Source organism: Solanum pennellii, chromosome 7, assembly GCF_001406875.1.
Source record: "Solanum pennellii chromosome 7, SPENNV200".
In the NCBI taxonomy this organism is placed as follows: domain Eukaryota; kingdom Viridiplantae; phylum Streptophyta; class Magnoliopsida; order Solanales; family Solanaceae; genus Solanum; species Solanum pennellii.
Window position 1 is genome coordinate 76,936,584 of NC_028643.1, and position 24,776 is coordinate 76,961,359.

General features: G+C 29.1%; 3 protein-coding genes across 3 annotated transcripts; 2 read left to right on the forward strand and 1 right to left on the reverse strand.

Moving 5' to 3' along the window:
- Positions 1-506: 506 nt before the first annotated feature.
- LOC107026460 (beta-glucosidase 18-like) lies at positions 507-4,006 on the reverse strand. The gene is made up of 12 exons (XM_015227432.2): positions 3,703-4,006; positions 3,553-3,619; positions 2,688-2,746; positions 2,538-2,613; positions 2,386-2,460; positions 2,208-2,295; positions 1,859-2,111; positions 1,674-1,789; positions 1,330-1,603; positions 1,153-1,255; positions 976-1,084; positions 507-885 (listed from the first exon to the last, which is right to left on the reverse strand). Exons 1-12 carry the CDS (start codon positions 3,853-3,855, stop codon positions 666-668), a joined length of 1,593 nt encoding a protein of 530 aa, XP_015082918.1. The 5' UTR covers positions 3,856-4,006; the 3' UTR covers positions 507-665.
- Positions 4,007-8,451: 4,445 nt separating this feature from the next.
- Positions 8,452-11,952, forward strand: LOC107025555 (ABC transporter G family member 9-like). The gene is made up of 4 exons (XM_015226337.2): positions 8,452-8,729; positions 9,704-10,496; positions 10,619-10,932; positions 11,032-11,952. The coding sequence occupies exons 1-4, from the start codon at positions 8,655-8,657 to the stop codon at positions 11,689-11,691; spliced, it is 1,842 nt and encodes a 613-aa protein (XP_015081823.1). The 5' UTR covers positions 8,452-8,654; the 3' UTR covers positions 11,692-11,952.
- A 10,485-nt stretch (positions 11,953-22,437) lies between these two features.
- Positions 22,438-24,175, forward strand: LOC107024592 (NAC domain-containing protein 72-like). The gene is made up of 3 exons (XM_015225580.2): positions 22,438-22,828; positions 22,909-23,177; positions 23,269-24,175. The coding sequence occupies exons 1-3, from the start codon at positions 22,648-22,650 to the stop codon at positions 23,887-23,889; spliced, it is 1,071 nt and encodes a 356-aa protein (XP_015081066.1). The 5' UTR covers positions 22,438-22,647; the 3' UTR covers positions 23,890-24,175.
- Positions 24,176-24,776: the final 601 nt, after the last annotated feature.

Consider the following 24,776-nt stretch of genomic DNA (forward strand, 5'->3'; position numbering starts at 1 on the left):
ATTGAAGCCCAAAATTATCGGCCCATTGGTTTAGAGAGCTCAATATGAAAACAATTAAATAGCGTATGTCTCAAATATAAATGATTTTAGACCTTTTTAAGATATATTTGATCATCAAAAATATTAATATTTTAATTTTATCTTTGAAAAGAACTTTGTTGATTTCGTTGTCTTTGAGAAAAGACAATATGTGATGCCTTGAACTTTTTATGAATATTTTGTGAGTTTGTAGAAATTTTGAAATATATATTTATTATCAATTTAAAAATGTGTGCTAGAAGCCTAGAACCATAACAGGGGCTAGTACTCCCCCCGGTATCAAAGTGTGTGTCATATATTTTCTACACGTCATTTTAATAAATATTAATTAGGATGAGGTTTTGAACAAAGAAAACTAATTTGAAGAAATACTTCTTTAAAATTTGATCATTTTTTAATTGAGGGTGTAAGTTTTTCTCAATTAATATCATTAAAAAATAGAAAAATATAACTCTCCATAAAACACATACCAAATTAAACCACAATTCTTATTGTTTCTCTATAACCTAATACTATTTAGAGCAAATAGAGAAAGCTCTCATTGGAAAAAAGGCTAAATTTTTCAAATAATTATTTTTTGACGAATATAGTTAATAATAGTACTATTTGTGTGATGTATGATTTAGTTATGTAGTATACTTGAATGTAACAAAGTTTCCTTTTTTTTCAGCATTGAGGCTCTTGTTAGTCAAGAAATCTGTATACCATTTTGCTGAAAGCTTGGGAACTCGATCTAATGTATCGCGATCAACGTAGTATAACCCAAATTTGAGCTCGTATCCACTATTCCACTCGAAATTATCCATCAGGCTCCAGATGAAATAACCACGTACATCAGCGCCCTTCCTGTAAATGCCATTCGAAGAAAACAAAGATTTCATCATTTTGGGTTGGTTGAGTCATGATTCAGGCAACATATTGTTTTGGTACATTTACCTGATTGCTCGAGCTAATGATGCAAGATATGACTTATGGAATTCAACTCGCTTAGTATCATGTTGTAGCTCATCCGCTTGTGCTGTAGTAGGATTCAGAGAGGCGTAGCCTGCAATGTACCTCATAAATCAGTTTTTTTCGACAAATATGCAAGGTAAACGAGGCTCGATGGTTTACCATTTTCAGTAACAAACATAGGTTTGTTATGATATCTCTTCTTCATATAGTCCACAATCTCCTCCATTCCATTAGGAACGACAAAAAATCGAGACATTCCTGTCTATGGAGAAGAGGATAATAAGTGTATCATGACGAGAGAAAGCAGAGTTTAAGGATTACGAAACAATTTCATACCGGTTCTCCAATAGAAACGCCATCTTTCTCTCCTAGAGTAATGAGATAGCCATGGATAGGGTGGTCTCCACCCGCGATGCAACTAGAATTGGAGCAAACGCAGCTAGAATAAATGCAATCTTTCGCATACAGAGTGCCATAGTGGTTTATTCCCATGAAGTCAATACTATCTTTAATAAGCTTTCGTTCATCTGAGGTGAAACTCGGTAGTGCATCTGCAAGATATTTACGCATTTCTGGAGGGTAATCACCGTGTACTAAAGGATCGAATACCCTGAGATTTATGCTACTGTCAATGCGCGAACCAGCTTGTTAAGGCCAAGTTTTAAGCCAGTAAGACTTACCAAGCAGCGGTAAATAGCACAGCCCTATGAGCAGCATCACGATCAAAGTCATTATTCCTCAACGGTTTATACATAAATGAATGCACAACAATTCCTATCAATCCGCCATGTTTAGGCTGCATAAAAGAGCATCAAATTCGAGCAATTAACACTATTTGAGAGGTTAGGTGAAAGTAGATCCTTACTTGAAAATGCTCGCGATATAGTTTTGCAGCCTTGGCATGTGCCAATAACATGTTATGCATTGCAACAAGAGGTTCGGTATCAGAATTTCCAGCTGAACAGTTGCCAAAAGGCGGGGAGCAACGAGCAGGAGGGTACACTCCCCTCACATAGGCCATTTCTGCAAACATATTTGGCTCATTGATTGTGGTCCAATACTTCACTCTATCACCAAAACTCTCGAAACAAATCTTAGCAAAATACGAAAATTCTTCCCTGTATAGTAAAAAATGGGACAAAACTATAAAAAGTACATCCTTAAGATCAATAGCAAATGTACCATACATAGTATTTACACAGAGAAAAACATACTGCATCATAGGATTGAGCCAGCCCCCATGTTTTTCCTCGAGTTCATGTGGATGGTCGTGGTGATTAAGAGTCACAAATGGTGTTATTCCTGCAATTATGCATCAAAATTTCTGTTATCTAACCGCGACATCCATGAATTTACTAAGCAAAAATTTGTAACTATCTGCAAACGTTACACCTCTGAGTAAGAGAGAATCAATGAGTTCGTTGTAGAACGTAACACCAGCAAAATTTACTTTACCAAATGATCCTCCTATAAAACATATAAACAAAATAAATACTAGTCCGATCAATGGAACAAAATACAAACAAAAGCATAATGGGAAGTACTAGGAAGGACTCTGCTCCACGAGATAGAGAAACGATACGAATTCAAGCCAACAGAGTGCATTAACTCAACATCTTCCTGCAATACTTCATAGAATCAGAATGTAAAGTTAATTTCATTCAACAGAACTATTCAAAGTCCAGATATTCGACCTGAAATCGATGGTAATGATCATCTGCTACATCTCCAGTATCTCCATTATTTATCCTTCCTGAAACAATTTAAAAGTCGAAAATCTTTCTAAGTGTATGCATCAAAACAACTAAATCAAATAAACTTCATACAAAAATAACTAAGAGAAATAGACCTTGGCTAAATTCAACTTAAAAGCTAGCTCTAAATTCCCAACAAACGTGACATCTAACACCCCTGTGCATGTCCAAGACTAGACATCTAGAGGGTCGACAATATTCCCAAATCAAGGGCGGAGCCAGTAAAGTTACATTGTTTATACATGGTTAAAATTATTAGCTACATACAGTAACTATTGAACCCCTGTTGAACTCCTTTAACTTCTTCATATGTTTAATTTTTTATATTATTTTGAATCCGTTAGTAAAAATCTTGGCACCACCATTGCGTCAAAAATCATAGTAACCCATGGTAGGGTCCAACATCAGATAAACTACGAAATGGGATGAAAACATAAAACCATTTTGTTCCATAGGAGTACGAGAAATAGTTGGGACAATGAAGCAAGTGAAGTGGTTGGATTTTGTGAGTTATTCCAACTACTACCAGATGGATGTGATATAAGAGCCGAACGAAAACGAATATCACATGCAAAAAAGTCAAAGCTATCCATATATATCCTACTGACATTAAACTCAAGGAAGATTCAAGAAGCAAAAAGTCACTCGACTGCAGGCCAACCATAGACAATGGAAATGACAAGGCATAAATTTTAGTATGACAAAATAAAGTAATATTCGATCTAACTCAATCCAACAGCTAGTTCACGAAATGAGGTGAGTATGGTTTGAAATTATAAAAAATATAAAATAAAGTTGTATTTACCTTTAGTATGACTAAAAACATCCCAATTACTCAACCCTTTTCCATCTTCAAGAATTGCCCCTTCAATCTGAAAAAGAATAAATAAAATCAAATAATATCCAAAAAAGGAAAATAATTTTAGTGATAAATAAATAAAATAGAAGAAAATACTTGATAAGCTGAAGTAGTAGTTCCAAATAAAAACCCATCTGGAAATTCTGATTTCTTCAAATTTTTCTGTTCCTCAAATGAATTTACAAATTTAAATAATAGTAAACACAAAAAAAATAAGCAACTGAAATAATTAGTACTGCTAATCTTCATTTGGGGTCTAATTAACTCTATTTGTTGAGAATTAAATCCACTAAATATCAACTATTTATGTGAATTGCTCTAAAATGAAATACAAATAATTTGAAGGTAGAGGAAGATAGTGAATTTTTTGTACCGAAAATAGCCTTAATTATTACAATAGGAGACAAGGAGAATATTGAATAGAAATACGTAACATCTATAGGGACCATATAATCCAATTTTTAATTAAATTTTATTTATACTTTTAAAATTCGTGCAAATTTAGCTTTTAAAAAATTATCCTCCACACAAACGTTGCTTTATTCTATCATTTCTAATGATTGTAATGTATTTGTTTCATAAATATATTGTATCACACTATTATTATAATATATTATTTTAGTGGATATAATATTAGAAAAATGTTATTATTTTTCGTCGTACATAATTTTATACATATATATATATATATATATATATATATATTTTATTTTTTTTTACTTAAACTAACAATACAATATAACGGATAATAATTGTCTAATTAAATTATGATTAAAAAGTTAATGTTAAAAATATATATAAATATAAAAGGTCATCAAGGAATAATAATGATGAATATAAAATCAGGGTAGGTGAGTGAGCCTATCAATTAAATAATTTCATTTTATAATATGATAAATCAAATAAAAATTGGTCCAATAAATAGCATTAAATTACAGCACGATAGGTAGACTATTTGTATTTTAATTGTTGAATTGAATATTTATACCTTTAACAAAACAATTTGTGTTAATTAAACTCAAAAACTCTAATTCAACTCAAAATATTTGTAGTGGGCTTTAAATAATAAATAATGTATCAGTGGACATACAATGATATACACACGACATACAAAAATATAATTGTATTTTTTCTCTATGTCACTTGTTTGTTAGATTGTACATATTTGTGGGGAAAAAAACATTTGTTATTTTTTAAATAAAAAATTCACTAAATTGAGTAATTTCACCCATAATTTATATCATTTTCTAGGTATAGTCCCATAAATATATATACTATTATAAATATCATTTTATATCAATTCCTAGTAATGGGCCACTTAAGGAAGCAATTGGGCCCGGAAAATATGGGCCTTGAGAGATCCCATTGAAGTACCTTAAGGCTTTAAGTTTGTCTTTTCGAGCCGAAGTTGGCTAAAGAGTCCAACTCAGAGGCCAAAATGACAGGGTAGATATCGAATTATCATATCAAAATTGAATTCTTTTATATCATAATTTTGGTATGGTCGGTATTTATTATTCATATTTTTTTAGAAAAATGATACCCAATACGATATTGGGTATTCATTAAAAAAAGATGTTGATTATCGTACTCAAACGTATAATTATGATTATTTATAACTATGTATTTTAGATCTTTTATAAGTACATATTTTAGATCTTTTAATTATTAATTCTCCTAATAGCTATTATCATACAACATGAAAAAATTGAAAAATCGAGCCCATAAAGATTATATTATAATAATAAGTTTTGACTATATATAACATGTAATATCCCTCGAAGCTACAATTCTAAATCTTGGATTTACCCAAAGTTCACATAAATTGCATGATAACTTCTTTGCGTTATTTCTCCTACTTCCATGGAAACACATCCACTATATGTCAATATAATAATTTTCGATATGACTTTATTTGTCATACTTCACTTGATGAGAGTTAAACAATATAAATTTTAATTGATATTTCATAATTATTTTTTTAATTATATTAACATAATTGTCAAAGTTCATACAGATTTAACTTTTCATAACGTAACTATAAAATTAAACTAGATATTTATTTCTTGTCATGTATACGTCTAGATAAACATATTAGAACCAAAAAATAAATAGGAAAAGAAAATTAATGGCAGCAAAGCTTTTTTGATGGTTAGAAGTTTGAATCAATTGTATCAAAAAATTTAAATGATACTCCAAAAACAAAAAAAAAAAGGAAAAAAAATAATTAATGCCAGCAACTATATAAATATATTATTTGGTGTGAACAACACACAAATATATTATTTGCGCTTACTCAAGTAAGCATAAATGTACTACTTGTGCATACTCAAAATTGGAGGACATAAATGTCAGTTGAAATCAACTTAAATGACATATTTCTTTAACGAAAAAAGGCTCAAAAATACCCTTAAACTATCCGAAATAGCTCATATATACCCTTAAACATTATTTTGGCTCAAAACTACCCTTCCCATCATACTATTGGATCAAAAGTACCCTTCTTATTAACGAGAGTTGTTAAATGCCACGCGGATGCCATATAAATGCCACATTGCATGCTAATAGGATCTCACTGTCACGTAGACTAAATAGAAAAGGTCAAAAATACCCTTAAGCTATCCAAAATAGCTCATATTTACCTTCAAACTTATTTCGGTTCAAAACTACTCTTTCCGTCAATCTATTAGGTCAAAAGAGCCCTTCTTATTAACTGAAGTTGTTAAATGCCATGTGGATGTCACGTTGCATGCCAATAAGCTTCCACTGTCACCCGTTTTCCCTCATTTCGCGGCTAGGGTTTCATACTTTTCTTCGTGGCTGGGTTTCAAAGTGTATATTCATGCTTGTAGGTTAGTGTAAAACCCTATCCACTTTGAAACCCACCGACAAAGGAAAGTGTGAAACCTTAGCCACGAAATGAGGGAGAAGGGGTGAAATAGTTTCTAGAAAATAATGAAATGAGGGGAAAATGAGTAATCAAGATTTAGGGATTTAGTCAATGTGGCAATGGAACCCTGTTGGCGTGCAACGTGGCATGCATGTGGTATTTAACAACTTCCGCTAATAAGAAGGTCACTTTTGACCCAATAGTTTAACGGGAAGGGTAGTTTTGAGCTGAAATAAAGTTTAAGGATAAATATGAGCTTTTCGGATAATTTGAGGTCACTTTTGACCCTTTTTCTTTTAGTCTATGTGACAGTGAAAATTTATTGGCGTACCATGTGGCATCCACATGCCATTTAACAATTGCCGTTAATTAAAAGGGCACTTTTGACCCAATAGTTTGACGGGAAGGGTAGTTTTGAACCAAAATATAGTTTAAGGGTAATTTTAACCCTTTTTCATTTATTTAAATAAATAGTCAAAAAATTTGGCGAGAAAATTAAAAAATCTAGAATATCTTTTTTTTAAAAATAAACTAATTTTTTTTTGTTAAAATGTATTAAAGTTAAAAAGATAAAAATGTTCAAAAAGGTAAAATAACATATTATGCCAAAAAATTATTTGTATTATTTCTCGTACTTCGTGGGAACACATCCACGGGATGTCAACATAATAGTCATATGTGCACTTTTACTTGTCATACTTTGCGTCATGACAGTTAAATTGTAAAAATTTTGATCAGCTTTTAACAATTATTTTTTCACCATATATATTAACATAATGATGAAAGTTCATGTAGCTTTGACTTTTCGTGATGTAACTGTAAAATTAAAAACTTCATCACATCTTTAGAATTTTAACTAATATTTGATATTAGTTTTCACCATATAACATAATAGTCAAAACTCATGTAGCTTTGACTTTTTGCGACGTAACTATAAAATTAGAAACTGTCACATTTCTAGAGTTTTGAAACATAACAGTCAAAATTCATGCAGCTTTGACTTTTCGTAATGTAACTGTAAAATTAGAAAATTTATCATATTTAAAATTTTGACTAGTAATAAAATATTATTTTTTCACCACATCAACATAGTCAAAGCTCATCTTGATTTGACTTTCCAAACGTAAGATAAAATATTTTTAAAAAAAAAAACAGAAAGGAAAATAAAAATTAATGGCAGCAAAGCTTTTTTGATAGTTTGAAATTTGAATCATTTCCACATATAAATGTCTAAAATGTTTACAATTTTAACTAATATTTGATATTAGTTTTCACCATATAAACATAATGGTCAAAATTCATGTAGCTTTGACTTTTTGCAATGTAACTGTAAAATTAGAAACTGTCACATTTCTAGAGTTTTGAAATATAACAGTCAAAATTCATACAGCTTTGACTTTTCGTAGTGTAATTGTAAAATTAGAATATTTATCATTTGTCTAAAATTTTGACTAATAATAAAAAATTATTTTTTCACCACATCAACATAGTCAAAGCTCATCTTGATTTGACTTTCCGAACGTAAGATAAAATATTTTTAAAAAAAAAACAGAAAGGAAAAGAAAAATTAATGGCAGCAAAGCTTTTTTGATAGTTTGAAATTTGAATCATTTCCACATATAAAAAAAGATTTAAAAGTTAAAACAATTTTAACCCCCAAAACCTTAAAAGGGAAAAATAATAATAAATCACCAACCAATAAAACCACTATCTTTTTTCCTTTCTTAATTTTGGTTAAAATTGTATATTTTTTCAAAATTCTATATATATGCACTTATATTTGACTTGATTCATATTTTATGATTTACAAATAAAATACTTATTTCACAATATCAATCCTAGTAAAATTATAAATTGTCTCTTCATCGAGTTATAAATAAAATAATAATTTTACTACATCTGTCCTAGTTAAACTATAAGTCATCTCACTCATCGGGAAATTAAGAACCCTAAAAGTGATTTGAGTAAATCATTTATTACACCTCAAAATATATTGTAACACGTCTCATATCCCCTCCAAACTTTACGTATACCCAACAATATTTATCACCGATATATAAATACATCAAATTGTTCTATATTTTCAATCACATTTTATTTATTTTTTTCTCTTTTCTTCTTCAAAGAAGAGAGGGGGGGAAATTATTTACAAAAAGAAATGGAGGAAATACAAATTACTCAGCTGGAAAGTGCAGCCATCTTCAAGAAAACTAATTTTCCTGTCACTCTCAAGGTAATTAATTTATTTTATTAATGTGATTTATGTTAAAATTTATAAATTATTTTGATAATTTGGTGGTAGTTCTTTTGATTTTTTTCCCCAGAAAATTACATGCATGTATCCGTTTTAATCTAAATTAATGAAAAAAGAAAGGTACATTCTTGTTTAAACACATTGATTTTGTGTTTCATTAGTTCTATAGTTTTAAATTTGTCCAATTTCTTCTTTGTAAAAAAAATTAATTGTTTTTAATCTAAACGGTGTGTTTGGGATGAAGTACTTTTTTTTTTAATGAAAATGTTTTTCAGGAAAATACGTAAGTTTGTTACTATTTTTTTGTGTTCTATTTGATTTTACTTAGTCAAAACTGACTTGGCATTTTCGTTGAGAAAATATTTTATTAAATTAATTGGGAATCTAAATTTGACTAGTAGAAATGATAAATTTCTCTTTTACGTTGCTAGAATATACTAGTAAAAAATCGTAACGGGTGGACTATAGTATATAGTTATAAATATTCTATGTTGAATCCTAGTTATTAGTAGTCCTTCTGTGTCGTTTTACTTGTTCAATATTGACTTGGTATACCCTTACTGATAAAATTACATTTTACTATATCACTCTGTTTGAATATAATAAGGAAAGTGAACTCTGTCTATTTTTACTCATTCGGTATTGAATTGTGACACCCTTAAGGAGGAGCAATAAACAAAATGATAATTTTACAGTATTACAATGCTTAAGAAAGTAAACTAGGAACTACGTGATAAAGTATTTCTTGATTCTAAACTGAAATCTAATATGGACGAGTAAAACAAGGACGAAGTGTTAAAATTAGTAACTATGTGATAAATTGTCGGTGTTTCTCTTTACTGAACAACTATTTTTAATATGATAGACGAGTTACCTTTTGGTTTCCTATGATGCTTTTGATGTTGTGAAGTCTAAATTTTGTGTTTATGTTATTTGTATCACAAAATGTGCAGTTTGACAATGTTGTATACAAGATTAAGCCCAAGACTGAAGGGATGTTCAAAAGTTCCTCTAAATCACAAGAAGAGAAAATAATCTTAAAGGGTGTTACTGGTATAGTGTTCCCCGGCGAAATGCTGGCCATGTTAGGCCCCTCAGGCAGTGGTAAAACAACGTTGTTAACGGGGTTAGGAGGTCGTTTAAGTGGTCGTCTTGAAGGTACTATAACTTATAATGGAATGCCCTTCAAAAATGCTATGAAACGTTACACCGGATTTGTTACTCAAGACGATGTTCTTTACCCTCACTTAACTGTCACAGAAACACTAGTATACACTGCCTTGCTTCGGTTGCCTAAAACCTTATCACACATGGATAAAGTCGCGCATGCTGAGGCTGTGATTTCTCAATTGGGATTAACCAAATGCAAGGATAGTATCATTGGAGGTCCGTTATTGAGAGGGATTTCGGGAGGGGAGAGGAAAAGAGTCAGCATTGGACAAGAAATGCTTATTAATCCGAGCTTGTTGTTTTTGGATGAACCAACATCGGGCCTTGATTCAACAACAGCTCAAAAGATTGTGTCGACTCTATGGGAGTTGGTGAACGGTGGGAGGACGATTGTTATGACAATACATCAGCCTTCAAGTAGACTGTTTTACATGTTCCACAAAGTGTTGTTATTGTCTGAAGGAAATCCCCTGTACTTTGGCAGAGGTGAAGATGCTATGTCCTATTTTTCGAGCATCGGATTTTCACCCTCTGTTGCTATGAATCCCTCCGACTTCTTGTTAGATCTTGCAAATGGTATGTTCATCTACGCTTTTACTTGATATCACTATAGAAAATGACATAGGTTCTCACACGATTAGGCGTGTTCATAATATAGCAAATGTCATATATACATTCGTCGTGATCAATTTGTGCAGGTGTTGTAGATGATCCACAAGAAGATCAAGCATCAATCAAGCTGACTCTAGTAACCGCGTTCAAAACCAATCTGTTGGATGTAGTGAAGGAAGAATTGCAAAGGTATGATGATAGCGAAGATCATCAAAAAATACAGAAAGGGGAACTCGATCGATGGTCTAACACTTGGTGGAACGAAGCTGTTGTGTTGTTTAGAAGAGGGATGAAAGAACGAAAACACGATTCCTTCTCATTCCTCAAGGTTGGACAGGTCCTTATTGTATCTATACTTTGTGCAATGTTATGGTGGCGATCGACTGACATACAGGATCAGGTTATATTCTCTACTTCCTCTGCATTACAAACTACAATCCCTTGCAATAACGTAACGACTCCTAACTCTAAAGAGTTGTAATTTTATCGATTGATGCAGACTGGGCTCATGTTCTTTATCACTTCATTTTGGGGGTTCTATCCTCTCTTCCAAGCTATTTTCACGTTCCCACCAGAACGAATGATGTTGGAGAAGGAACGAGCCTCAGGTACCTATCGACTCTCTTCATACTTCATGTCAAGAATAGTTGGTGATCTTCCAATGGAGCTAGTACTTCCAACTATTTTCGTCATCATAGCATACTGGACAACGGGCCTAAAACAATCCCCGGTGAATTTTTTCTCTACCTTGTTCACCGTTCTATATGGTGTATTAGTAGCACAAGGCCTTGGACTTGCAATTGGCGCGATGATCATGGATCTAAAATCAGCTACTGTACTCGCCTCAGTAATCATGCTATCGTTCACTCTAGTCAGTGGATTTTTCGTTCAACATGTTCCTAGCTTCATTAGTTGGTTAAAGTACATATCGCTTACCCAGTATACATTCAAGCTCTTGGTAGGGTCACAGTATGAGGAAGGGGAAATGTATCATTGTGGCGTAGTGGATGCAACTTGTTATGTGCATGATTTCCCCGCGATAAAGTCTGTAGGGCTTGGAGGTAACGCGATATCAGTTGTTGCATTGACTATAATGCTTGTGGGATATAGAGTCTTGGCATATTTGGTACTTACAAGGATTGGTGTGACGAAGAAATAGATGTTAGTGATCGTCTGATAATGAGGAAGGAATACTCGTGTTTCTGCTAACCAGGATGGATTTGAGTTTTTCTTTCATATTTGCAAGTCCTATAGATTTCAGAGTTGAGATATTATCTTTACCTTACTATAAAACTTTTAGGTATAAGGTAGAATGGCATAAAGATATACTATTGACAAATTTGAAAGTCCAAATTGTAATTTTTGATTTGTCATCATATACAATTTAGACATTAAAAAATTTGTATGGGTTTTATATTCAGACTCAATGTGATTGTAATTTGTAGTAGTAACATAATTGTTTTTAGTACTTGGCCAACATCTATTCTCATGTTAAAGAACAGTTAAAAGTAAAGAAGAAATTAGTTGTTTTTTTTCCATATAATTTGGAGGGCAAACTAGGACAACAAAGGCATTTTGAACCAAACTATCGATTGAGACATTTTTATTCATTTCATTTAGTTTAAGAGCATTATTTTATCAAATTATTAACGACAATAAGGATATTGTTGGATCAAGCTGTCAGTCGAGAACATTTTTGTTCATTTCATATGGTATAAGGATTTTTATTTTATTTTACCTTTTTCATTTTTTTAAAAAGTTACTATTTTCTGAAAATAAATTTTGATCTAATATGTCAAAAGTACTATTAAATAGTAAGTGCTAGAAATCTTGAGGATTAAGCTAGTCTAATTTAAATTGTGTATTTGTCTCTACCTAGAAAGGTTGTTAATATCAAATGGACCTTCAACATATCTTAATTTTCAAAAAGTCACGAGACAATATAAGGAGACTAAATAATCAAATGTGATATTTAAGATTGGTATGGACAATATAAGATAGGGCTTATACTAGAGTAAAAATCATAAAATAAGATGTTTTCGACTTTTATACTATAATAATAAAAATAAAACTTTGATCTAATACAACTTCAAAAACTAGTTTTTGATATGAGAATTATCTGTTAGAAATCATATAAGAAAACCAAATAACTAGTCTCTCATCAATGTGCGTGAACTCAATATTATTAAAATTCGAACTCGTGACACTAATCATTACGAAATACATACCAAATAATAAGAAATGAGAAATGAAAGTTGCAAAAGAGGTGTGGAACAAATTAGGATAAGGTCTAAATAATTGGAAAGAAAATGAGGGACAGAACAAAAAGGGTGCATTAACAAGCTCATACTATTAGATTCATCTAATTGGGGCATATACATATATAGTTTATCAGACCACAATCTCTGCACCTATTTCTATGTTAAGTTTATAACCTAATTCTAAACAAAAGTTGATTTGTTTCTTTGCTATTTTTGAACTTCTAGTCCCCACATCATCACTATACACTATTCCCTTACTCTTTAATTGTCTATTCTAAGTTCACATTAATTGGGAGAGATTGTATGTAGGGATAACAAAGTATCATTGAGAAATCTAAGTTATATATATTATGTATAATTCATCTGTATTACTCTCTTCGTCTCATTTTATGTGACACTTTTGGCATTTCGAGATTCAAATAAGTCTATCTTTGACTGTAATTTTTTCATAGATCCTTTTAACATTTTGAACTATCAATTATTGCATGTAACTTATAGTACTCTTTACGTAGTTTACAAATATATAAATTTTATTTCAAAAAATTTGAAGATTCATACGCAAATATCCGGTCAAAGTTAAACTGTTTGACTCTCTAAAAACGAAAAGTGTCACATAAAATGAGACAGAGAGAGTAATAAACTAGATATTCGAGAGATACATTTATCTAAGTTTCTCTAAAATCAATCCTTGTATTTTATTTATTTTTCATTAGTTTTTAAAGGGCTAAAAAGTAGTTTGGTCCAAGTACAATCATATACTTTATGATGATTTTCATTAATATCAAAAAATGTATCTAAGTCTTCAACAAGTCATATTATTCTTTTATGGTTTTGAATAAAAAGCATTCAAGGAGAAAAGCATCAAATTCTAAATAGTAAATACAATCAAAGTCGTAATTGGCTATCGACTGTAAAAAAGATATCTGAGTTTTATCCCAATTTATATTAATGTTGAGAGTTTTATTCATGCAAATTATTCGTATGATGTCCTTTAAATATTTTTAAATTTTCATTCTTGTAATTTGTAGTACTTAGATGTACACTATTTTACAAAAACTATATCATGTTCAATGAACGATCAAGATAAAGAAGATTGTTTCTTGAACTTTGTCACGTATATTGAAATAGAGTACCTAAAATGAGGTCGGAAAAGCATATAGATATTTTATTTCACCAATAATTTGGAATTATTTCCATATTTATCTGTTGAGGAATGTGATACTTGTGTTGTTTACAAATGAACTCCTCCATTGGTCCAACCCTAATAATATCAAACAAAATTAGGCAACCAGCATACTTTTTTGGACCACTAATCAACATTTAATCATTGTTTTAGAAGTTATCCTATGTTTAACCACATTTTAATAAACAAAATAACTTTGAGATAAAATATCCCTGACTAAAACATGGAAAAACAATAATAATAATTTTTTCACACATTTGTTTTAAAATTCAATAATTTTTTTCCTGGTATTGTAACTACTACAACTAAATGTTTTTTAATAAGTTTTTTCGTGTTTTAGTTAGAAATATGCATGTTTAAATTCATTTTTTTATTAAAAACTAGCTATTTTTAGTGACATTTCAAACAACGAATAAACTTAAATATCGATCTGATCATTATCTTGCCCACCCTATTTTGGTTTGGTTAAATTGTACTATTCAAAAATTGAAATCGAACATGTAAATCTAAATCGAAAAATCAAATTCACACCCGTAGGACGATTAAATAGGTATGCATAGCTACCTAGAAACTAAAGATTCCTTCCTCGTATCGAAATGAAATGTATAAGGACTATAATTGATAGAAACAGATACGGTGTCTTGAATGAGAATAGTTCTTTTTTAATTAAAAATTTCGTATTCAAATTTTGAGTATGAGTAAATTTTGATAGGAAGAACTATCTTTCGAATAAAATTCTACCCAACACAAAATTAAAATTAAGTAAATTTTATTATGAGTATCAGATATGGAACGAAAAATCAAAAATAAAATAAAGTTGGTAGAAGTGAAATCAATAGATGCAGCGCATATAGTCTTTAACGCTCGAGCCATAGTACAATGGGTACTAGTACTGTGTTTATTGATGAGTCAATATAAATGGTTTTTTTAAAAAAAAAAAAGAATTGAAAAATATTTGATAGTTAAAACGTGTTTCTTTTATGATATCATATATAAAGTAATTTAATTATCTAAATAAAATTTATTAATATCATTAAGGATTATGTTGATGTATTATATATTATTTTTCCTTATTGACCTTGCATCTAGTAGACAATATAAGTGAAGGTAGATGTGAAAATTTTAGCCCTTAAAATTATGGGAAAAAGTATGTAATTATGTGATTAAAGATAATATAATCTTTAAAAATTCATACTATTTGAATTAATAATAAGAATCTCTTTTTTCCTTTTTTTTCTTAATATTTGGATACATCACTCCACTTCTATCATATACATTATAACTCTGTTTTTGTGTATAATGTATTTAGTACAAATATTATTGTTTATGTTGATACATAGTCGTACCCTAAATATTTCAAACCTAAATCAGTATGAATCTGAATTATAGTTATATATAGTTTGCTATGTATCAGAAGAAGAAATAATGTATCTGCGTATTTTTTTGAAAAATTTAAAATTATTATTATTTAGAAAATTTTCAAAATTGAATGTGACCATCTTCCAAATTGTTAAAATTTATGTACTTTATATAAAATTATAACCCGTTCAACGTGCTCTAAATTATCCAAATAACTTTCGAACAAGTTAGCAACTCAAAAATTTATTATTTCAATCTATTTAAAATAATTCAAATTTAACTCAATCCGCTCGCGTCCGCACATAGTGTGGACTACCATCATTGGATATACAGATGAAATTAACAGGTGCAGAGTATATAGTCACTAACACACGTACAATACTTCATAGGACTATTTTGATTGGTCGGTGTGACTCCTAGGTACAAATTATTTATAGCATTGTTTGGTGTTGTAAAATATAATTTCCACGTGTAAGTAGGTAAGGTCAAACTTCTTAATTAGGAAAGTTAAATTAAATGATAAATAATTGTGATGACTATATAATATATATTTGTATGTCTTATTTGTCTAGCAAATCAAATGTTTGAGAATATGTGTGCTTTCATAATTTTCCTATAGGAACAAGTAATTAAACAGTTTTAAATAAATCCAATTAAATCATAATCAAAAGTATATTAATAAATGTAGTGTGCACGAAATAGTTTTCTAAAAGAAAAGATGCCACATACATACATATCATGTAGACATAAATTAAATGTAGTAAAAGTATAACTCTAAAAAGATGGTCAAATGGTCAATTATACATTACCTTTATTAATAGATTCATCGATTATCCGATTCAAAAATTTTATTACATTAAAATCAAATAAAGAATGGTCAATAATGTTTATCATATATATACCTAAGTTATAATTTAAATATATAGCTTTTCATTTATAAAATTTTGAATGAACCCCTCAATCTTACTTGACTCTGTCCTATTTTATTCTATTTTTATTTTAAGATTTCGAATCATTTTACCTGAATCTGTTGAAGAAGAAGGAAATTGACGATTAGAACATGTCCACAACGCAACTTACTGACGTGTCTACAATAAGCTGATTCTAAGTTAACTATATTTAGAGTCGCACTACAATACCTATTACTACCATAATAATAATAATGCAATTATAAATAATCTAAATCCTAATCATACTATAATTTTAATAGTAATCCTAGTCGTAATATAATCTGAATCATAATATAATTGTAGGCAAAATATAATTCTAATTAACATAAATAATCTTATCTTAGTATGACTCTAATTCTTGATCAGTGCAACATGTTTCAGTGTTAGCTTCCTTCTTCATCAACACTTAATGTAGACACATCAGTAAATTATGTTAGACATGTTCCTTTAACATATTTCAATCATCAGCTTCCTTCTTTTTCAACAAAATCTACGTCAATATATTCATTCTATCACCAAAATTATTTTCATTCTATATAGCATCAACTTGGCATAAAGGTATAAATCTTATTCTCCAACTACATATCTTTGACTTACGTCTCTCAGAGAGATTATTTATTTTTATATAAATAAAATACTTATTATTCTGGTTTGGATTCAACAGTTCTAATTAATACAATAACGGTGTCAAATTGTTGTGGCAAAACGTCTCTGTTACTTATTCAAGAAAAAAATGAAGTTCGACTAAAAAAATAAAATAGTAACATAAATGATCTAAGGTTAAGCTATGTATGATTTAGCTTAGTTTAATTATTGCATCATTTTGTTATAGTGCTATTCCGCTATTTTCTATTATTACTTATATTTTCATTAGGCTTTTTCCTAAACAGTTTTAAATCGAATTAAGAGTCTATTAAAAATCACTGATTTACCTTACTTCTGAGAAAGAAAAATAAATTGCGTAATACTTTATTTTTTCTGGAATCTCGACTAAATTGAATATGTTTAGTGTGGGGGCATGTTGGTGATCAATTAGACTATTAACTAAGAATTTATATAACTTAATATGTTATCGTGGACCAATAAGAAAACAGCAGAGTAAATAAAAAAAGATGAAGATGACTTAATTTAATATTGTAAATGTAGCACGTGGCATTAAAAGAACTCAACAAATTTCAACTTCAATTATTAATTTTATGAAAAAGCAATCGACGTGCCACTTTGACCTACCAAACAATTGCTAATTCTTATCTACTATACTATATATTCTTCATTTTATTCAATTTCCTCAAATAATGCCACGTCCACTAAAGTTCATTAAAAGATCCAATCATACACACAAATATTATTGTCCATACTTTAGTTAAAAATTGACATTCCATTTTTCCATTTAAACCTTCGAGTCCTTGACCTTTGCTACTTCGACTTTCTACTTTTACTAGTATATTTAATATATCGTACTCGATATTTATATTAAATTATAAATTTATATAAATGATTAAGTAATTAGTAGAAGTCGATGCTAGGGAGTATATTAGGATCTTACTTGATTAGCTTTCATAACAATTATTATTGTAAACGAGTAACGAATGATATCATACAAAATATAAGGGAAAATTACGCGGATAAGTAAATTTATACTATTAGTAAGCTATAGTTTGCTACAATTATCACTCGCGATTAACATTGTAATTAATTACGTGGGCTGACTTCGAGTTTGTATAATTAATCATGCTTGTATACATATAATTCGTCAGGATATACAAATAAATATGTATAATATACAATTTTTTAGTCTATATACATATACAATTCACCTCTCTCCCACTCTCTGCCCTCTCTCGCTAGCCTCTCTCCTCCCTCTCTCAATCTCGCTCGCCCCTCTCCTCCTTCTCCCAATCTCGCTTGCCATTTATACGAATATATATATGTATAATATACATTTTTATACAATTATATACACATATAATTCACCTCTCTTCCACTCTCTGCTCTCTCTCCCTCGCCTCTCTCCGTCCTCTCTCGATATCGCTCGCCTCTCTCCTCTCTCTCCCAGTCTCGCTCGCCTCTGTCCTCCCTCTGCCATATATACAATTACATATGTATAATATTCAATTATATATATATATATATATATATGTATATAATCCATCTTTCTCCCACTTTCCCCCCTCTCTCTCTCCTCTCTCTCCCAGTCTCGCTTGCCTCTTTCCTCCATATAACATGTAGCTACAAATTATAATTATCAAACTATAGCTATGGGAGTAATTAATTACTCCCTCCGTCCGGAATTGTTTGTCATGTTGCTCTTATCGAAAGTCAATTTGACTAATTTTCAAAGGTAAATTAGATTACATTAATTCAATATTTTAAACCAAAAAAAGTAGATATTCTAAAAGTATATGAAAAATATAATAAATTACAATTTTTTGCATATTAATATAATGAAAAAATACATCTTAAAATGTTAGTCAAAGATTTTATAGTTTGACTCTAAAAATAGAAACCATGATAAAATACGGAGCGAAAAGAATATTTTTAGGTAGCGATATGTGAAAGTTTCCTAAAATATAACTTTGAATTTATTAATTTGATTGAAAAATTAAATGCGAATAAATTATTTTCCTTCTAGGTACCCCCACAAGAAAAATAAAACAAAAATACCCCCAAGTCCGCACTCTAGCGTAAACACAAGACTTTAGAGTACTCACTATATAATAGTATTCAAATATTTGCATATAAAAACTATTAAATATTTTTAGTATGTTTGGCATGAAGAAAATTGTTTCATAACTTTTTTTTTATGGTTGGTTATTTCAAATATATTATTAAAATATATGTACACATTTAATCTCTATGTTGAAACAGGAAAATTAACATTGTTAGTTTGAAATTGTGACTCCAAATATTAATTTAATTCATGAAGAAAATGTTTTTCTCTATTATTTACCACTTGCAAACATTTTGAAAATATTGATACTTTGTTACTTTTTATTAACGTCAACAAGTTAATTGATGATATTTGTCAAGGTGATATATCACGTTTTCTTTTTAGTTTTAAAAAAATAATTTCTTTTTTCAAAGTTTGTGGTTCTAATTAAAAGATACACATAGTATTTTAATTTGATCCTTGGAGAATTGATATTATTTTTCTTCATAACATGTTTGTATTGAGAAAAACGTTACGTAAAAAATTAAACGGAGCCCCGTTGAGGACCACAACCCATAATTTATGAGTTGTCACACACATACATGACAAACATGTGTGCATTAGCGGTGCGATTGATACGATCCATCCATTATTTAATAAAATGCAAAATAAATTCAAATTTTAATATTGCATAATTTCAAAAGCCTAGCTCTTAATTCAGTATATTAATTTTAATATTGAGCATTTGAAGTTTGGACTAAAATATTAAATTTCATCAACTCATTTTTCTGCTCGACCTTTTGCTTCTAACAAGAAATTTCATGTTTAAACTTTTTAAAAAAAATTAAATTCGTCTTCATTGACTGACCTTACACGATTATATTTCAAAATAATCGGGCACAAAACAAAGTACCATAACTAAAAATAATTATCAATATAATTCATATCTGTAAGAATTATAATAGAGATCATCGCTTCTAAATTCATTTAGTAAATAATTCAAATTTAATTACTATAAAAATAATTTATTTTGGTTCGCATAAAAGAATGATCTTTATCAATCTCAAATTTTCACTTATTAATATTAAAATTTGATGAAATAACTCTCTTTCTTTCCAATTAAGTACATACTAATTTATTTATTTTTATCAAAAATGCAATGTTAAACATATTTCAATATCACTGCAATTCTTCCAACTATTAATCGTGATAAATTTTTTATTTAAATCTTCACAATCGAAAACTCAAAAATAAAATAAAATTAGGACTAGAGAGTGATTATTAAAAAAATAAATAAAAACCAAGTCAAAATACAATTTTTTAAGAAATAAACAAAAAAAAGAGAGAAAAAAAATGTGTGACGTGTCACCGATTGTGACACCGTTACAATACCTTTTGTCTACACACCCTTTGCCCATCCCCTTGTAATATGAAAACAAAATTGTCCTACATTTTATTTTCCAAAAATTTTATTTTTGTAAGTCGTAAAATTAAAATTATTTTATTACTCAATAAATAAATATTTTCTTGGTTTAAATAAATTTGTGTTTATGAACTAATGTTGATTTGTCATCTTGTAAATATCCTTGTAACTTTATTAAAAAAAAATTATACAGTACATACTTTTAACATTTATCAAAAGAAAAATAAATTAATAAATTCTGTCTAATTTTATTATATAAAAAGCTATAATAAATATGTATGCTTGAGTTGTATGCGTGCAGCTGAGGTGTCTTTTATGGGCCACTTCAAAAGATTTAGTATTTTAGTTTCTTTATTTTTATTTATTTATCTTGATTTTTAGAAAATTACATCCAATGTATTATAAATTACAATAGCTAGTCACTTAAAATTTTTATTATATTTTTGTTTAATGCTTTGAAAACAATAAGTATGTGCACTAATTAAGTAATGCACATTGCACAACATAATATGTTCCACTAAAAAAAGTAAAATTCATTTTCACATTTAAATAAAAGTTACATCAATTTTAATACCAACTTCTTTTATATATATATGTATGTATAATGTATTATATGTGCATTATTAAAATTAATTAAGTAAAATAAAGTCTCATATAAGCAAAATTTATTACATAACTAAAAAAAAGCGATTTCTCATAAAAAAAAAAAATTTCCAGTGATTATTTAAAAAATAGAAATTAATAATATCTAAAACCAAAATTTTCATTACATAACAAAGATTAACTATAACATATTCTATTCAAGAAATTCAACTCTTTTATATGACTAAAATAACTAATGCTATCACCAATTTATAAATATCAATCGTTTTAATTTATTTTTCTCGATAAATTTATTTTGCATATATCAATAACTTTAATTTAAATTTTTTTATGTTTAAAAGTTGCAGACTCATAAACTCAAAGTCTAAGTTATTATTCCTATTTTTTTTCATTTTTTTATTTTTGATTTTTCAAAAACCAACAAATGGTTCTTTAATTATATAATATATTTAATTGGTTCGACATATACGTGCATCTAAATTATTGATAACAGTCACTAGCACATTCAATAAAATTAATAATTTTAATTAGAACTTTTATATTTTAAATATGATAACATACATTTAAATTGATGATCGATGGCTAACTCCATAAAACAATTTTTTAGATTTTGATGACACATAACTACTTACATTTAACTATTTAATTATGATAAAGTTATATATTATTATATTTATTTTACTTAATATAAATATTTTGCCTCTCCAAAAATAAATTCATTTTCTTCCTTAGCTATTATGGATCATGCACTTTGTACTCTCATTTTTACCATTGGATAAGGTCGGCCAATTGATAATATCGAACCTTTACTACGTGTCGACTTTTTAATCTATTACTATAAAAAATATAATAATAATTTTGAATCGTGATGCATTGGTGAGAGTATCTTATTCTTAATCAGTCATCTCAGATTTAAATTTTGAACATATGAAAAAATTATGTTGAAAGCGCCACTCTCAAATGCAACCTGCAATGCATTTGCAAATTAAATTTCTCAAAACTCTAATATAAATTTCAAATATCAATCAAAAATCAAATAAGAAATAAAAAATTTGGGTCCCATCGAAAAGGACGACCGTACTTATCTCTAGTAATTATCTAAGTTTATTTTTAACTTGAATGTATTATTCGATTTTACTCGTGGTCAGATTCTTCCTTAAACCCTACAAATAATAAAATCTTTACACTTTTGTTTGAGTAATAATTATTATCTATTTGTCCATAATGTCTTATGCTAAATATTTTTTATCATTTTATAATGTCACATATGCATAATTTAAATATTTAATTTATAATAAAAATAGAATACAAAATAGAGATATTATGAAAAAAATATAATAAAATTTTAATATAATTATCAAATAATATTAAAGACAAATAAAAAGTAAATATTAAAGTAACGATACAATCTCATCATATCATTCGTTATATAAGATAGATTTTTTCATCCTTATCTATCGAGAAATATAAACGATACAATAACAATCAATACAATAGATTAACAACGATATGAATTTTTCTCTAATTCTACACATAGTAAAAATTTAATACACCGACTTTTTTTTTTTCTATATAAACAACCTTATAGCTCACAATTTAAGAAATTTCAAAAAAAAAAATCTATATTTTTCTTCTCTCCAATTTCTTCTCTCTCTACATTTTGCTTACTTGTAAGAAGAAAAAAAAATGGGTGTTCAAGAAATGGATCCTCTTACACAGCTAAGCTTACCACCCGGGTTCCGGTTTTACCCGACTGATGAAGAACTTTTAGTTCAATATTTATGCCGTAAAGTTGCTGGTCATGATTTTTCTCTGCAAATTATTGCTGAAATTGATTTGTACAAATTCGATCCATGGGTTCTTCCAAGTAAGATTTTTTTTTTTCAAATTAATTTTTTTCGACTTGATTAAGTAATTAATTATTTTGATATTGTTGATTTTTTACAGGTAAGGCGATTTTTGGAGAAAAAGAATGGTATTTCTTCAGTCCAAGAGATCGGAAGTATCCGAATGGATCTAGACCAAACAGAGTAGCTGGGTCTGGTTATTGGAAAGCAACTGGAACTGATAAAGTTATTACTACAGATGGTAGAAAAGTCGGAATCAAAAAGGCTTTAGTGTTTTACATTGGTAAAGCACCTAAAGGAACTAAAACAAATTGGATTATGCACGAATACAGACTCAGTGAACCTACGACGAAAAGTGGAAGTTCAAGGGTATGTGTGTTTTCAAATTTCTCATAATTTGAAATTTATGAATTCGGTGTAAATTTCCGTATATATTGATATTTGTTTGTATGTTTTTCAGCTCGACGATTGGGTTCTATGTAGGATTTATAAGAAGAATTCAGGTGGACAAAAATTGAGTTGTTCTGATTTACAGAACAAGGATATAAGTCATGCTTCGTCATCGTCGTCATCATCTCAGTTTGATGATATGCTGGAATCTCTACCAGCAATTGAAGATCGTTATTTCTCAATGCCGAGGGTGAATTCTATAAGGAATTTTCAACAAAATGACAAGCTCAATCTTCAACAATTGAGTTCTGGGAACTTCGATTGGGCTGCTATAGCGGGATTAAACTCATTCCCGGAATTACGTACCGGAAATCAAGTTCCAACACCGGGAAATCAAACTCCGGTGCTGATAAACACCAATCAGTATCACAATCACAACGACAATTTGAATAATTTCAACGAATTTTTCGCCAATTCAACGGCGTTAAATTTTCACGGTGAAGTTAAGTTTGAAGGAGGAGTTGATCAAGAAGTAGAAAGCAGTGTTAGAGCTCAACGACTTAACAGCGTTAACCCGGGTTTCTTCCAAGAGAACTCAACCGGGTTTTCAAGTTCTTATACAAACTCGGTACCCGACCCATTTGGGATTCGGTACCCGACCCAAACAGTAAATATGGGTTTTACTGGCTAAATAGTGGAAGGGTAAAATGTGGATGCTCATAAATTAACTTGAAGACAAATTTGGAAAAATTGTCATGGTTATTGAGGTTGAAAGGGCATTTTATTCTTTGGTTGGGGACTAAAATAGCAAAAAAAATAAAAAAAATAGTTAACAAGATTTTGTTCATGCAATTATGCACATATACAATGTATTTTGTTGTACTAAAATTTATAGCTTTGGTAATGTACTTGTTATAGGAATGCATATTGGAGGATTTTAGCTTATTTTATTTTGTAAATTTTGAGCTTCAATTTGATTTTGTTGTTTTCTTTTTGGCGGTTAAGTCTTATAATTTGTTCATTATTTTGACAAAATTAAAAAATCAAAACATGCAATTTGATGATAAATTTAAGTTTTAATATGTACGTGTACTTCAAATATAAGAGATGATTTTTGTAGTTTTGTATGATTAACCTAATCAATTCATCTACAATCAAGTTGTATCAATCTGATCAATACGTTCAACTCGTTTAAGTATGACTATTTGATTTGAATATGCAATAAAAAAGGATTTATAACTCATTTAAAATATAAATAAAAATATTCATTAGGGATATACTCATCATATATTTGTTAGAATAAATCATATAATTCATTAGTAGGACCAAATTTAATATTATTGTGATCCTATTTTATCGAACCAAGTACAAATTAAACGTGATCGATTTTATACATTTATAATTCCTAATAGTAATTACCAAATTCATGATGGGTGTAGAGGAAAAAGAGACACATTGAAATGACTACTGGAAATTAATTTATTCAAAAGTAGTGTGAGTCACAAATTTTTATGAAACTCTACTTATAAGGGGGTTAGATATGTAATAAATAAGAATAAGTTATGAAGTGTTTCTACC

Excerpts from the sequence above, each read along its gene's own strand:
- LOC107026460 (XM_015227432.2), bottom strand. The coding sequence starts at position 3,855 with ATGAAGATTAGCAGTACTAATTATTTCAGTTGCTTATTTTTTTTGTGT. Across the intron at positions 2,614-2,687 it reads ATCATTACCATCGATTTCAG|GAAGATGTTGAGTTAATGCA; the intron begins GTCGAATATCTG and ends GAAGTATTGCAG. Across the intron at positions 1,790-1,858 it reads TATATCGCGAGCATTTTCAA|CCTAAACATGGCGGATTGAT; the intron begins GTAAGGATCTAC and ends TCTTTTATGCAG.
- LOC107025555 (XM_015226337.2), top strand. The coding sequence starts at position 8,655 with ATGGAGGAAATACAAATTACTCAGCTGGAAAGTGCAGCCATCTTCAAG. Across the intron at positions 8,730-9,703 it reads ATTTTCCTGTCACTCTCAAG|TTTGACAATGTTGTATACAA; the intron begins GTAATTAATTTA and ends CAAAATGTGCAG. Across the intron at positions 10,497-10,618 it reads CTTGTTAGATCTTGCAAATG|GTGTTGTAGATGATCCACAA; the intron begins GTATGTTCATCT and ends CAATTTGTGCAG.
- LOC107024592 (XM_015225580.2), top strand. The coding sequence starts at position 22,648 with ATGGGTGTTCAAGAAATGGATCCTCTTACACAGCTAAGCTTACCACCC. Across the intron at positions 22,829-22,908 it reads CGATCCATGGGTTCTTCCAA|GTAAGGCGATTTTTGGAGAA; the intron begins GTAAGATTTTTT and ends GATTTTTTACAG. Across the intron at positions 23,178-23,268 it reads CGAAAAGTGGAAGTTCAAGG|CTCGACGATTGGGTTCTATG; the intron begins GTATGTGTGTTT and ends TATGTTTTTCAG.